The sequence below is a fragment of the Sardina pilchardus genome, chromosome 2 (genome assembly GCF_963854185.1).
Source record: "Sardina pilchardus chromosome 2, fSarPil1.1, whole genome shotgun sequence".
NCBI classification, from domain to species: Eukaryota; Metazoa; Chordata; class Actinopteri; order Clupeiformes; family Clupeidae; genus Sardina; species Sardina pilchardus.
The window spans coordinates 38,727,183-38,741,870 of NC_084995.1; the positions used below are offsets into that span (position 1 = coordinate 38,727,183).

At 45.4% G+C, this 14,688-nt stretch overlaps 2 protein-coding genes across 4 annotated transcripts; one reads left to right on the forward strand and one right to left on the reverse strand.

Annotated features, from left to right (window-relative positions):
- Nucleotides 1-52: 52 nt before the first annotated feature.
- On the forward strand, nucleotides 53-10,192 carry ssx2ipa (synovial sarcoma, X breakpoint 2 interacting protein a). Of its 3 annotated transcripts, none has more exons than XM_062530337.1 (14): nucleotides 53-262; nucleotides 1,758-1,894; nucleotides 2,237-2,400; nucleotides 2,683-2,889; nucleotides 3,180-3,290; nucleotides 3,410-3,545; nucleotides 3,759-3,834; nucleotides 4,424-4,604; nucleotides 5,940-6,099; nucleotides 7,713-7,855; nucleotides 8,212-8,382; nucleotides 8,492-8,609; nucleotides 8,801-8,954; nucleotides 9,269-10,192. In XM_062530337.1, the coding sequence occupies exons 2-14, from the start codon at nucleotides 1,870-1,872 to the stop codon at nucleotides 9,414-9,416; spliced, it is 1,794 nt and encodes a 597-aa protein (XP_062386321.1). In that variant the 5' UTR covers nucleotides 53-262; nucleotides 1,758-1,869; the 3' UTR covers nucleotides 9,417-10,192. The 3 variants fall into 3 exon arrangements, with proteins under 3 accessions (XP_062386321.1, XP_062386318.1, XP_062386320.1); XM_062530334.1 differs by having other exon boundaries at nucleotides 54-262; nucleotides 8,209-8,382; XM_062530336.1 differs by having other exon boundaries at nucleotides 54-258; nucleotides 8,209-8,382.
- A 277-nt stretch (nucleotides 10,193-10,469) lies between these two features.
- On the reverse strand, nucleotides 10,470-14,331 carry tubb2 (tubulin, beta 2A class IIa). The gene is made up of 4 exons (XM_062530338.1): nucleotides 14,154-14,331; nucleotides 13,529-13,637; nucleotides 12,606-12,716; nucleotides 10,470-11,850 (listed from the first exon to the last, which is right to left on the reverse strand). Exons 1-4 carry the CDS (start codon nucleotides 14,208-14,210, stop codon nucleotides 10,766-10,768), a joined length of 1,362 nt encoding a protein of 453 aa, XP_062386322.1. The 5' UTR covers nucleotides 14,211-14,331; the 3' UTR covers nucleotides 10,470-10,765.
- Nucleotides 14,332-14,688: the final 357 nt, after the last annotated feature.

The following is a 14,688-nucleotide window of genomic DNA, read 5'->3' on the forward strand; positions in this document are numbered from 1 at the left end:
CGAGCGATACGTTGGTTGCTTAACAACGGCCTCTCCAATAGCTGACTAGTTTCTTCTTACGTGAGCGAGAAGTCAGCTTCAAAACTCAAGCTACTCAACATGGCACGGCAAGTGTAACGACTGGGGGAGTTGGTGGTTAATGATTGTGTGAACTAAGACATTTATTATACAGATGATCCCAGAAAATCTTCACTCTACGGTAGAACAAGACAAACGGCCGCATCCAGCAGTTATTTCATTGAATCATCTTGCTTGACCGTGAGTAAGTTAACTTAGCCTTAGCCCAACGTTATGGTAAATTGGCGCTTTTGCTAGCATCAGCTAAGTTAAGTTGGTAGTAAACATTAGCGATAGAAGCTTCGTCTTTAAATGTTGTGTCATACTATTGTGCCGGAATAAAACAACTCTGTAGGAAAATGAGTCCACTGTTGGGTGTCGTGGTAGGCATCACATTAGTCCTACGTTACTAGATGTGAAGATGTTGGAACGCTAACCTTTGAGATGCTAACATTAGTGGATTCCTTTTAGCTTGTCAGCAATGTCAGCTCGCAAGATAAGCTAGCCAACTGCAACAGTTTAGCTAACATTATTCCCATTCTAGCCAGCTGTAACGTTACATTCCCTCGCTGCAGCTAACGTTTGTAGTTTTTTTTTGCATGGTGGCATTTGACTGTGGATGTTGTCATACGCTCCGGGAAACTAGTAGCAACTTTGTCATTATTTTCGGATGGTATATAACGTTAACTGTTGCCATCATATCTCAAGTTAACGTAAGAAGTTGATGCCATTACCAACTGAAGGTTTCAGCAGGTAACGATAACGTAGCAGAAGCAGGTAAAAGCAACGTTAGCATTTCATTTTTAATCTGTTGTTATTACGCGACTAACGTTAAAAAGAATATAGAATATTAGGTATAGTTTACATAGATAAATAGTCAATAAACAGTGCAATCACCAAACCTAGCTATGAACTTGGCTTACTAAGGTATGTTTGTTTACGTTCATTCTTGTGGTATGATAACTTTAAACGAGTTTCAGAAATGAATGATTGGTATTCCGTTAGAAGATGCATTAATTAAATACGAAATTAGCACGGATTGGTTTGGTTTGCCTGATGTAAAGTTAGAATCTAATATTAAAGGTTAAAAGTTGGATTGACGTGCACAGAGCTTCCTAAACGTTTTTTCCCCTCAAGCTCTGTTGACTGACACCCAGGAGAGATAAGTGTGTCTGGGCGTGGGGATAGTGCCATATGCACAACGGATTATAGGATAAAGCAGCAAGAAAACCAAGTTATTTTCTGCTTGATGCAGTCATTTTGGCCTTTGGCTGAAAAGCGGTGATAGGAAATTCCACATGCTTGCATTTTTCTGCAGCCTGAGCTGGTATCTAGGAGAAGCTATTGTTGAATGCAGCCTAACCAGTACTGTCGTTACGCCAAATTATGCAGATTTAGGGAATAGTTCACAGACCAAAGTCTTCGTAAAAACTTGAGTCCATAAAGTGATCGAGATCTGGGGGACAGCAAGGAATGTCAGCTTCATTCTGCATACCCCATTTTTCACGCACTCCACACATTTATTTAGGCTTAGTGACTTAGCTAGCCGCTATGTGTAGAATTTATCCCTGACCCCAGTCAGCAGCAACTCACAGCATCCATCAGTGTGCCATGTAATCCCATACTGGGGCAGAATTGGCTGCTAATCCAGTGTCATGGGCGGTGGTGGTAATCCATTGTGCCTTGCTGTTCTATTTCAGGCACCAGTGCCTGCGGGAGCCTCATGTCCTGACGTGTGTGTCTGCTGGCACGACGGATGACCAGAGAGCCTACGCGTCCTGGTGTCGGACTGATAGGGGAGATTGGTGGACAATGACAATGCCAGAGCCAGCATATGGTGAGTTTACTTCACTGTGTGAAATGGGGTGTAAAGCAACTATTAATAGCAGAATGGTTTGCATTGTAAAGGCTAATTTTTTTGGAAATGAAAATACAATGGTACCTGTCTTAGCTTACAATGAACTGGGAGATGTACAGTAGATTTCATTGTTAATTACTTAATTTTTACCTACAATTTTAAGCCTGATTTTGAAGTGTTCACGTTTGCCAAAGCTTTGTAATGTAGTGAATTATTTGAATGTCACAAAAGAGATCAGAAACATGAGCTGTGTTAAAGGGTCTTTTTTGGGTGGTAATTCTACCTATCCCACGGATTTCTAATTTCCTGTCATTTGTCTAGAAACCAAAGAGATCTGCAGTGTGACCCGGCTCCTGATGTCCCCCTCGAGGCAAAACTCAGTCCCCGCCCTGCCCTCCGCCCTGCTGCTGCCTAAAAACTACAGTGTCTTAAGTGCCTTCTGTACGGAGCAGAATGTCAATCAGTGCACCTCTTATATCAATCAGGTATGATACCCCCTGAATAAACTGAACTGAACTGAATAAAAACGCATATTCTCTGATCGTAGGCTACTCTAATGCTTTTATGCTGGCAGATACAGTTGATGAAATTAGCAAACTTTAAGACACAACCTCATGAATGCTGTGTGTGTGTGTGTGTGTGTGTGTGTGTGTGTGTGTGTGTGTGTGTGTGTGTGTGTGTGTGTGTGTGTGTGTGTGTGTGTGTGTGTGTGTGTGTGTGTGTGTGTGTGTGTGTGTGTGTGTGTGTGTGTGTGTGTGTGTATATAGGAGATGGGCTCCCTGGGCCTGTGTGGCCTGAGTGTGGAGCTGTGCGATGGGGGCGAGGGCCTGGAGGCGGTGTCGGCCCTCAACCTGATGTACGAGCTGCTGCAGGTTAACCGGCGCAGCCAGAGGGCCCTGGAAGAGATGGAGAACCTGCACCTGAGGAGCACCAGCGACCTGGAACACCTGCAGCACGGCCACACCAGACTCAAGGTACCGCCCAACAACACCCCTACAGAGCTGAAAGGGGATAGGATGTGTAGTAGTTGTGAAATCAGATTTAAAAATGAGGATTGTAGAAGTGTTAAATATTTGTTTTGCGCACTTGTTTTGCTGGCATTCTTATGATCAAGCAGCACTATTGTCACTCAGGCCCATTGCTAATGTATTCGCTTATATAACATCTCACTGCCATTATGAGCGAAAACGAGGCATGTTGTAAGTGTAAAATGAACTGAGCTTTGCACCCGTTGACCTTTGGCTTGTGCTGTGTTGTGTTGCAGGATCAATTAGAGTACATCAGGAGGGAGAACTCGGGTTTGCATGAAGGCGAGAGACAGCTGCAGCTCAAAATCAAGACCTTGCAGAGCTGCCTCAAGTCCGAAAAAGAGGAAGTAAGGCACTTAAAGATGCTATCATGCAGAGTGCTGTGAATATTTTTTTTTTTAAGCTGCTTTGTCGTAGTACAGTGTTGAACTATCTCAAACTGTGATTGGGTGACTTGTGTTTTTAGGTTCAGAAATTACAGAGCATCATCTCAAGCCGTGCCACTCAATATAACCACGATGCCAAGAGGAAGGAGAGAGAATGCACCAAGCTAAAGGAGCGACTCAACCAGTTGCTGGTGGACAAGAGAGACAAAAAACTAGGTAGGCTGATTGGATGACAAGACGGAGCATGTGCTGCATGCAGAACTCGCCTCCTTTTCGAGACCCACAACTTTGCGCTTGAAGTGTTATGGTGTTTGCTTTCAATGTAGCTGCTATCATGATGGGGTCCTGATGATGGATTTACATAAAAACCTGCTCTGCCCTCTGCCACTTCCCCCTATGTGTCTCTACCACTTCCCTATGTGTCTCCAGTCATTGAGGTGTCAAATACCATTGGGAGGTCAGATGGGAAGAGAGGCCTTTGGAAGACTGGAAAGGCAGAAGCCAGGTAACATGCCTTCCTTATGTTCTTCTCTTACAATTGACAGTCAGAAGGCAGAACAGATGCTCGCCTACACAGTGTTGGTCTCAAGTGTCACTTCAGATGGTCCTACCGGTAATAAGATTGCAGTGGTAGGGGGGGGATCACGCTGTGTGTGTGTGTGTGTGTGTGTGTGTGTGTTTGTGTGTGTGTAAGTGTGTGTGTGTGTGTGTGTGTGTGTACGCTTTAAACATTACTCTTAGGGTTTTTCAAAAACATCCTGGATATTGTAGTTGTCAAAGAGCATTCTGATCTTGGAAGTACAGTAGGTTGCTGCCTTAACTCTAACAGCTCTGCTTCTCAGTGAAAATGTTGAAATACCAACCCTTAATAAGAAATAGCATGCACATTTTATCCAGCAGAAGGGGAAATATAGCTAATCCTACCAAGGGGGGCTTTAATACATGGCTATTTTTGTTTATTTATCTTGTTACTGTCCTGCGGTTTATACAATGAGGCCATCACAGGAAATTACTGTGTTTGGTCATCCCAAATAAAATAATCCAATGTGTGTGTGCGTGCATGTGCATGTGCATGTATTCTTCTTGTTGTTTAGACACGAAGGGGAAATGTACACAGCTCTGCTGACGGATTACGAGGCCAGGCAGAGGTCCCTGATGGTGGAGAACGCTGAGCTGAAGAAGGTGCTTCAGCAGATGAAGAAGGACATGATGTCCATTTTGAGTCCAAAGAAGCCCGTGGCCAAAGGAGCGGTCCCAGAGGACAGCTTAGAGCAGGTGAGTGCCCGTACGACCCAGCCAAGCGTCTTGATACAGAGGAAATGATTTCCATACAGCCGGCCTTCTAATGGAAAGTTTTACAGACAGTACTCTTCACAATTACCTGTCCACCTCGACAAATTTTGTTTTGAGCAGATACTCCTTGCTCGTCCAGGAGAATAAAACAGTCTGTACATTTTTGCTAATTGATTCAGTTAACGAGACAAGCAGATGGACTTCATTCGATTTATTTTTCCACAGGTTCTAATTGAATTGTTTATTAGCTGTAGAAGAATGAGAGAGCTCATTCCTTGCTCTTCCTTGTTTGTGCCAGTATCTTGCAGATTGAGGGTTTTTGTATGCATTTGGTATAGTTAGAAAGGTGGAGAGAGAGACAAAGAGAACAGGAGAGGCTGAGAGTGAAATTGATTTGATCAGTGTGCAGTGGCTGGGGTTAATGTGGTGAAGGCCACGCTGCGTATTACGCAAGCGTTTGATCTGTCGTGTGTCTGGATGGAGGAAGTTCAATTAAGTGCCGGTGCCGGGCTTGAGTGCCATCTGCTGTTGAGCACAGGCCAGGCACGGGAGAGCCGCACCGCATCTCTCCCGCCTGGTAGAACCATGTGGAAAAGCATGAATGAACATTAAATTGGCCAATTGGAAATTGGTTGTAATTGAGTTCAAATCAATTTACTTGCATATCGTATCATCACGGTTTACAGGCGGCACATTGATCCACTTGTGATGGGATTACGCAATTCATTAGGAAATGGACATCACAGAGGGATTAACCTCACCCCACGAGCTTGGCTACCCCTTGGGGAAATGGGTATTGTGTTCTGCAGAACAGATGGCTGCTCAAACATGTCAAGTGCTGAACAGAAGTTTCAGAGTTGAGGTTAAATCACTGTACACTGTGAGGCCAAACACATTTCCTTAATTTACACCTGAAGTGCATAGAACGCGCTCAACTCACGAAGTGTTTTAGCTGACTGGGTGCTTGTGCCCATACGAGATAAAGTAAAGGAAGCGAGAGTACAGCACTCCTAGTCATATAACTTATTTTCTCTTTATCAGGCCATGAAACTGAAGAAGGGAGAACCCTGAAACGTCTTGTTCACAGGCAAAAATAAAGAAAATAAAGAGAAAATAAGTTATATGACTAGGAGTGCTGTACTCTCGCTTTCTTTACTTAATTTACACCTGACAACATAATCAGTGTATAAAGGGATATCTGAAAATAAAAGTGTGTCAGTCTTGCCTAGTCTTTGGAGGGAAAAGTGCCTCCCTCCAAAACAACGGCTGATGGGCCAGGGTTCGGAGACGCGCTGACGGGCTGTGTTTGGGCCTCAGGTGGACGCTGATGCGGAGGAAGAGGAAGAGGAGGAGGTGTGCGAGTCCAGCCGAGAGAGCCTGGAGCAGTCGTGTGAGCAGGCCCGCGAGCAGCTCACCAACAGCATCCGCCTCCAGTGGAGGAGACTCAAGAACCACATGGAGCGCCTGGACAGCCAAGGTAGATCTCTCTCGCTCTCTCTCTCGCTCTCTCTCTCTCTCTCTCTCTCTCTCTCTCTCTCTCTCTCTCTCTCTCTCTCTCTCTCTCTCTCTCTCTCTCTCTCTCTCTCTCTCTCTCTCTCTCTCTCTCTCTCTCTACCTGTTGTTATTGATGCTCTGGTATAGCAGAGGAACAAAAATATTCATTATAAGATGACCCATTTTCAAGTTTTTTCAGCCGTCCGTAACACTATCTCTGAATGTGCCAGTCTGCTAGCTAGTACAACCTAACAGATGGGGCTCGAAATTACCGGTGTCCCGTCATCCTGGGCAAAAGGCCCGGGACACAATAGAAAGATGTAGAAAAGACGGTAGAAAAAATGTCAAAGCAAATGTCAAAATAGGTGCTTTTTTCCTAAACTGCTTACACGGGAGTCTAAACATTTCTTTTTTTGTCTTAATAAATAATACAAAAAGATATTAACAGCAAAAATACAAAAGGTTTCACCTGGCATAATGGTCAGCTGGCAAAAGCAGTGTTAGCCAGCTGATCTCCCAAAGAAGTGGCCTAAAACTTTTATTTATTGCTCTTTGAGTCACTGTACAACATCATTGTTGTATAAATATAAGATACCCTTATGAAGTGGGTGCTTGCGTTTCTTGGTTCATATAGAAATAAATATTAAGTGACACATGCGGGGCGGTAATAGGTCACTTTCCGATAGCCATCAAAGTTAACAAACTAGGTGAACCTTACCTAGCAAGCAGGCTGGGAACATGTGAACATTTTTTTTACTAATGATATAAGGTTAGGCTGGTGTTCTAAAACATGACATGACAGTCCCATGTTTGACTAAAACACTGTTGTGTTTTCTGTCGGTGATCAACAAAACCAAAGCCATGATGAGCTAAATACTGCGACTGCGATTTGACAAAGCTATAGTGTTGCAAGGTCACTATGAAAACCAGTTTTCAAAATTAGTTTTGGACATTTGCCTGTGGCTGTTCTGAGCTATAGGCTGTTCTTGACAAAACAAACAAATATCTCAGAGTATCTGACAGCTTCATGGTAATTTCCCAGGCTACTGGTTATTGTTTTACTGAGATTTATGACCATGACGTCGCGTCAAACTGACATTGCAATTAAAGACTCATGAAAATAGATTATTGAAGGAATGTTGAGAGTCTAGCGCAACCTCAAAGAAATGACGGACACTGAGTCTATCGCAACTTTTGGAACTGAGTGTGGTGTAGGAGAGACAGAAGATGGGAGATTAATGTTCAGAAAATGGTGCTTAATAAACTAAGTGTTGAGAACTTATGTGGTGGACCAGAAAGATTCAATGAAGTGATGCAAGATACTGAAACAAGATTATTATGCCATGTTTATTATGTAGAATGGGGGAAAAAACAACACTGGTGGTTCAGTCCGGGACAATACCAAGTAGAATTCGGGACCGCTGTGGAACACTGAGGAACAAAGTTAATTTCGAGCCCTGCCAACAGATAAACATCAGCCATTGCCATCATTTTATTTGATGTTGATGTTAGGCTGATGTACAGTATTGGTGCATGGCTGTATAAATCTATTAAGTGCGTGTGTGTGTGTGTGTGTGTGCGTGTGTGTGTGCGCAGCGTCCCTGGCGGCGAGTCAGGAGCGGGAGAGGGATGGCGAGGAGCTCATCTCCAGACGGGTCCACGAGGAGGAGCTCCAGCGCTTGAGGCTAGAGCTGCAGCAGTGTCGAGACTTTGTCCAGGCCCAGCAGCAGCTCCTGCAGGTCAGACACACACACACACACACACACACACACACACACACACACTCTCCACGTGCAAATGCGAAGATCTTCACCTGCATTGGACTGGATTTTAGTTGAAAGTATTATTGCAACAAGATAAACCATTTAATTCAGCACAAGGAAAATGAGAAGGACCATGATTATCACTTATACAGTTTGATAATGATGGTGTTCTCTTTCCTAACTCGAATAGCAGATGCTGCTTTTGCACATGACTGACATGCATGCTTTTTATCGTGTGTGTGTGTGTGTGTGTGTGTGTGTGTGTGTGTGTGTGTGTGTGTGTGTGTGTGTGTGTGTGTGTGTGTGTGTGTGCGCGTGCGTGCATATAGCAGCAGCTGAGCTCCCCCTGTGACGAGGAGACGGCGGCCCTCCTTAACGACTGCTACACGCTGGAGGAGAAGGAGAGGCTCAAGGAGGAGTGGAGGCTGTTTGAGGAGCAGAAGAGGAACTTTGAGAAGGAGAGGAAGAGCTTCACTGACGCCGCCATTCGCCTGGGTCACGAGGTACGTCAGGCAGGGGAACATTCACTGGCGCAGAAGGATGGAGTTTAGATTTTAACGTTGACATGATCTTCAGTCCTGATTTGTGTGTGTGTGTGCCATCATTCCACAGAGGAAAGCTTTTGAGGATGACCGAGCAACATGGATGAAGAATCAGTTTCTGAACATGACTCCCTTTGTAGACCGAAAGAGGCCAGCCAAGTCTGCATCAACCAGTGCCTCATCACTTGGTGAGGACCCGTTTCTAACACAGACTCTTTTTACACGAAGGAATTGTTTTTCTTGGCCTTGTCGATATTATCATGTTAAAAATGTCCATTTTGTTTTCTGTTGTGGTTATGCGTTATGCGTATTTGGGATTTTGCGTTTCATTTGTGTGTGTTTGTGTGTGTGTGTGTGTTTGTGTGTGTGTGTGCCATAGGTGCCGAACCTGAGGCCAAGGTCATCTCAACCCCCGCACCCCTCACCAAATCGCACTCCTACACTGCCTTCAACACGCCCAAAGCTCCCATTTCCAGCAGAACGCCCTCCACCGCCGACCTGTACCGCACACTGCGCCTCCTCCCAGACAACAGGTAATGAACACAACACCCCCCACACACACACGCACAACAGCTCAGAGATTTACCTACAACTATGGAAGAGGTTTTGGTGTTGAGAATATGTAGATAGAGCAGGGCACAGGCTAACATCAGCTAGGAAAAAATATGTTTGTATACTGTCGTGCTCCCAAACATTTCAGTCCCTCACATTACAGAGCAAGGAATTATGTGTGTTAATGTGACGTTTGTGAACGTTTCAACGCAACTCTGCCTTTAGGACACTGGCAACACGCTAAATGTCCGTCTGTTTGTTTACGTTCCTCTCTCTCTCTTTTGTCTTTGGTCAGCTGCACTCGCGGGTCAGGGAAGCGTGGAAGCCGGCTGGACTCCAGCAGTGTGCACAGCAGCGGGGAGCACTCCACAGCCAAGTCCCGGCAGCGCCCACCCGACTCCAGCCTCCGCAGCCACGCTAAAGACTTCCACAGCCCCACCTAGTGGCGGCCAGCCCTCATAGCGCACACCAGGAACACAGAGCAAGGTGAACCCTGGTGACCGAAGATGTACGAACGGGATCAGGGAAGTGATATTTGTTGTAGTGGAGAGGAGCTCATCGACAATCCATATTTTAGAGGCATCACTGTACCTCAGTTAAGCTGTTGCTGTAGTAGCCAATGACGGACCACGTGTTAGAGAGGACACTACACGATCCACTTTTCTCTTGCTGAGTCATGACCACATGTGATGGCACCAGAACTCCAATCTATTGTAACACTTTGCAATCCTGATAGCACTTTAAAGACGATGCCAATGTTTTCACAACATCTCATTTTATACATATATATATATATATATTTTTTTTTTTTTTGTCATAGCAAATAGTAACCTCACAAGCTAGATGCAAGATTGTCATAGCCTTACGGTAGAGTTTACAGATATTTTGTTAATGGATAGAGATTTGGGATTTATTGTAGCTTTTATGGCCATTGAAATGTTATATTTACACGCAGAGTATCAGAACAAAATTCTACAGAGTGCATAACGAGGAATGTAGCCTGAAAGAGTCACTTTTTTTGTGATTTGTGCTGATTTTTATCATTGGAGTTTATGTTGTCTTTTTAATGTTTTGAATTTTTACTGCACTTGATGTGTACGAACAGATCATGAATGTGTCTAGTGGTAGATCCACTCCTTGGGTTTGTAGGAGCCAAGTTTACGAATAGGCTGCTAAGATTCTGCAATGCAATAAAGGTTGGGTACTGTAAAGAAGATAATGGTGGTTGTGGTGATGTATTGCCTGTGTGTACTTACTACTTACTTATGCTTAGACTTATTAGAGTGCCATTTCTCCAGGTCATTAACACTTTCGCCATCATTTCTCTTGATTGGTGCTTGGCAGTTGTTTCTAGGATTCAAAGCTATACACATGACGAATCTATGTCCAATCAATCATTGCTGAGCTGGATTAGGATGATCTATTGGTGTTTGCAAGGCACACATTTGCTCGAATACAGATCAGGATTCAGGATTAGACAAATAAAAGATGTGCAGTCAGTGAGACAGATTTGTTTTATTAGGACATGATCTGGAAACGGACGTTTGAGGTAAACGCTGAACTTATTTCGTCAACATAGCAACAAAGTAAATACAGTACCAATATACATCTTTCTTTACCACAATAAGAACACTGTAGCACTTTGAGTCAAGGCTCTACGTTGTTGCGAAAACGAGCACTGTTAAGTACTGTAGACCCTATGTTGCCGTTTGACCATAAAGCTGTGATCTGAAAACAGACTATTTTGCTAAAACGAAAGAAAAGAAGCAGTGGCCGTGTGCGCCTGCCTGCCTCAGTGGCGGACCTCTTGGCGGATATCCTCCTCATCCTCCAGCTCGTCTTCCTCGTATTCGCCCATCTCGTCGGCGGTGGCGTCTTGGTACTGCTGGTACTCGGACACCAGGTCGTTCATGTTGCTCTCGGCCTCGGTGAACTCCATCTCGTCCATGCCCTCGCCGGTGTACCAGTGGAGGAAGGCCTTGCGGCGGAACATGGCGGTGAACTGCTCGGAGATGCGGCGGAACAGCTCCTGGATGGCCGTGCTGTTGCCGATGAAGGTGGCGGACATCTTGAGCCCCCGGGGCGGGATGTCGCAGACGGCCGTCTTGACGTTGTTGGGGATCCACTCCACGAAGTAGCTGCTGTTCTTGTTCTGCACGCTGAGCATCTGCTCGTCCACCTCCTTCATGGACATGCGCCCGCGGAAGATGGCCGCCACCGTCAGGTAGCGCCCGTGGCGCGGGTCGCAGGCGGCCATCATGTTCTTGGCGTCGAACATCTGCTGAGTCAGCTCGGGCACGGACAGGGCGCGGTACTGCTGGCTGCCCCTGCTGGTCAGCGGCGCGAAACCGGGCATGAAGAAGTGCAGGCGGGGGAAGGGCACCATGTTGACGGCGAGCTTGCGGAGGTCGGCGTTGAGCTGGCCGGGGAAGCGCAGGCAGGTGGTCACTCCGCTCATGGTGGCCGACACCAGGTGATTGAGGTCGCCGTACGTGGGGGTGGTGAGCTTGAGCGTGCGGAAGCAGATGTCGTAGAGGGCCTCGTTGTCGATGCTGAAGGTCTCGTCGGTGTTCTCCACCAGCTGATGCACGGAGAGCGTGGCGTTGTAGGGCTCCACGACGGTGTCGGACACTTTGGGCGAGGGCATGACGCTGAAGGTGTTCATGATGCGGTCGGGGTACTCCTCGCGGATCTTGCTGATGAGCAGGGTGCCCATGCCCGAGCCGGTGCCGCCGCCCAGAGAGTGGGTGAGCTGGAAGCCCTGCAGGCAGTCACAGTTCTCTGACTCCTTCCTCACCACGTCCAGGACGGAGTCGACCAGCTCGGCTCCTTCCGTGTAGTGTCCCTTGGCCCAGTTATTTCCAGCACCACTCTGACCTGGAAAAAAAAAAAAAAAAGCATAGCAGTGGGATTGCAGATATTTGTGCCCAAATTATGCCACATGCACTGACTGTTTGTCAATAGACAGAGGACTTCTGTGGCCAACATGTGCTTCCTTGCTCTTTCTGGGGTGTGTTGGAGCTGCAGCTGAGGTAGACTGCATTTCACTGCCATTTTGTTACTGCACATGTTCCTGTCAGAGGAACCTAGAAACAGAGCTGTGAGATGGAGGGCAGACCCCATTTGGAGAATATATAATGAAGCTACCGGTGTATGTTCTGGACTAGTAGTTCAAATGAATTTGAAAGATGCTGATTAAACAATAGAGGTGCCATCAACATAGATCTTCAATACAAAATGTGCTAAAAAAGGACTACATTTTCATTCAATATTTTATTTCTAGTGATAGAGCTCAGACAGTGTGAACCTTAAAATGATTACACCGATTTGTTTTTTTTTCCTTCAGAATTGATATTGTATTGTACAGAGATGATTGTATTGTTCCATTGTTGTCAATGTGAAACTGTATTGGTTTAATGTAGTTAAAAGCAGTCATCCTGATTTTCTGACTGTCATGCTGAGTCACAGTCAGTGACCCACCCCTCCCCCACCCTCCCTCAGATATAACCCAAATTCAGATCTTACTCAATACAGACTACTCCATTATCTCCGTAGTTTGATTCCCAACTCACCATAGGGATCATGTTATGATCTATATGATCCTGATATGTTGCGCTGTTCTGATCACCTACCGAAAACAAAGTTATCTGGCCTGAAGATTTGTCCGAAGGGGCCAGAGCGGACAGAGTCCATGGTGCCTGGCTCCAGGTCCACCAGGATGGCACGAGGGACAAACTTATTGCCTGTTAAAGAGAGGACGACATGTCAGTGAGAGACTGCACCATACTGAGCAGGGGCAGTCTATGATGAAAGAAGCATGTTTCTGACATTTCTTGCAAGAACATACAGTATCAAAAGTGTAGCACAGACAATGGACATAGACTTGACTCTAGCACATTTCCTATGTAACCCTGTCCAGCTTTCTAGAATGTTCACTGAGTGCATGCACAAAAGAACACCTGAATGTCAGTCCCTTAAGGGGCAAAGGGTGGGGCAGAATGCTGTTCCCATAGATTCAGCCAGTGTCATCATTTCATACAGACACATGATTAAAAACAATGCCCGCTGTGAATAGTTCATGTGCATTACTGCTGTCCTGTGTCCTCTTAGTAGCTATCCCCTGGGTAGTTGTTTAATCAGGACACCAGGCCTCTAAGCTATTTTTCTGCCTCTCCTTCTGCAGACTGCAGTAGCAGCTCTGAAAAAAATGCTTGCTCCAGACACAGAAGGCAAAAAACAGCTGAGGTAGACTCATTTCATTCAGCTCCGTGCATGTGACACATCCAATGTCCAATGTCTCATGACATTAAAGGCTGTCACTTCTCAACTACCCACTCTAATGTTTCAGATGTTATATGTTTGCCGACCTTTTTCTATTATGTCATTAATCAACACCAGACACAAACTGATAGTATTCTTTTGTCTTGAAGGCATGTGTTTGTTGATGTCAAGTCTAGTTCCTCTTGACACTGCAGTGTAAGGGTGTATCTCACCGCATTGCAAGGCCATAAAACAACATAAGGCACACTGAGCAGGGCTTAAAAAATGACTTTACCGGAGGCTTCATTGTAGTACACGTTTATCCTTTCCAGTTGCAGGTCACTGTCACCTTGGTAACTGCCAGTCGGGTCGATGCCATGCTCATCACTAATTACTTCCCAGAACTAGAACAAACAGGCATTGGGGTCATTTTACATCCACTTCTACCACTGTATGCAATATCAAACGTCAATCATTCTGACGATGAATGGCAACTAATGAGGCCGGTGTAATAGCCTATTCCGACATGTTTGCGCATGCACTGGTCTGCGGGTTGTCACACCGCAGACCCTCATCGCCACTGCAGCCCCTTGTCCCACATCTCGTGTCCCTACCTCGACCGCACCCATATGACACACAAAAATCTATACTTAATCTACGCAGATATCGATGCCAGGCAGATTTGGGCTATGCAACACCACTGTCAGGAGGCTACAATCCAGTCAAACTGAAGTATTTGAGGCTACATTCAGAGATTATCATTATCAGTGGCACAAAGACTAGTAACTTGATAGCCTAGAGGTTAACTTGTGGGAGGGCAATGCCACGCAGTTCATTAAAACAAAGGCTACTAAATATCTCATGCTTAAATAAAAAGTTGTGATAAGTTAAAATAATTCATACAGTAGGCTAACCCTTACCTTTGCGCCAATCTGATTTCCACACTGACCAGCCTGGATGTGCACAATCTCCCTCATGATGAAATTGGTAGGCTACCAGCAGCAAGCCTTTTGTTTCGCTCACAACCGTGATGTCCTTTAAGACCTACAGCTCTCAATCGGTCCACCAGCCGTCTCTACATTCCTCGCGAACGGTGAGCCTCAGGGAGTCATCATAGGGAGGGAAAGTAATCTCATCGCCACCTGGTGGTTGCGTTCCTAGAGGCTAGCGGGAGAGGATGGGATTTTCTTTTAGAAAAAATATATCTCGGCCCACGATCGGAAGTTAGTTAAATGCCTTCAATATGCTATCCATGTAGGTCAGCTCTATTGCTTCTAGTGGTCATACTTTATTTTTTAGGATCAGTTTAATTGTTTTGAGTTTGTTTGTAACATGGTGATAACGAACTACAGTAGCTAGCTACAGTAGCATTTGACGTCACCAGTTTGGGCGCTCCATCTCCAACTGATCAAAACGGCAATTTGCTTAACTTGCTTATCATATTTTTGTAATAAC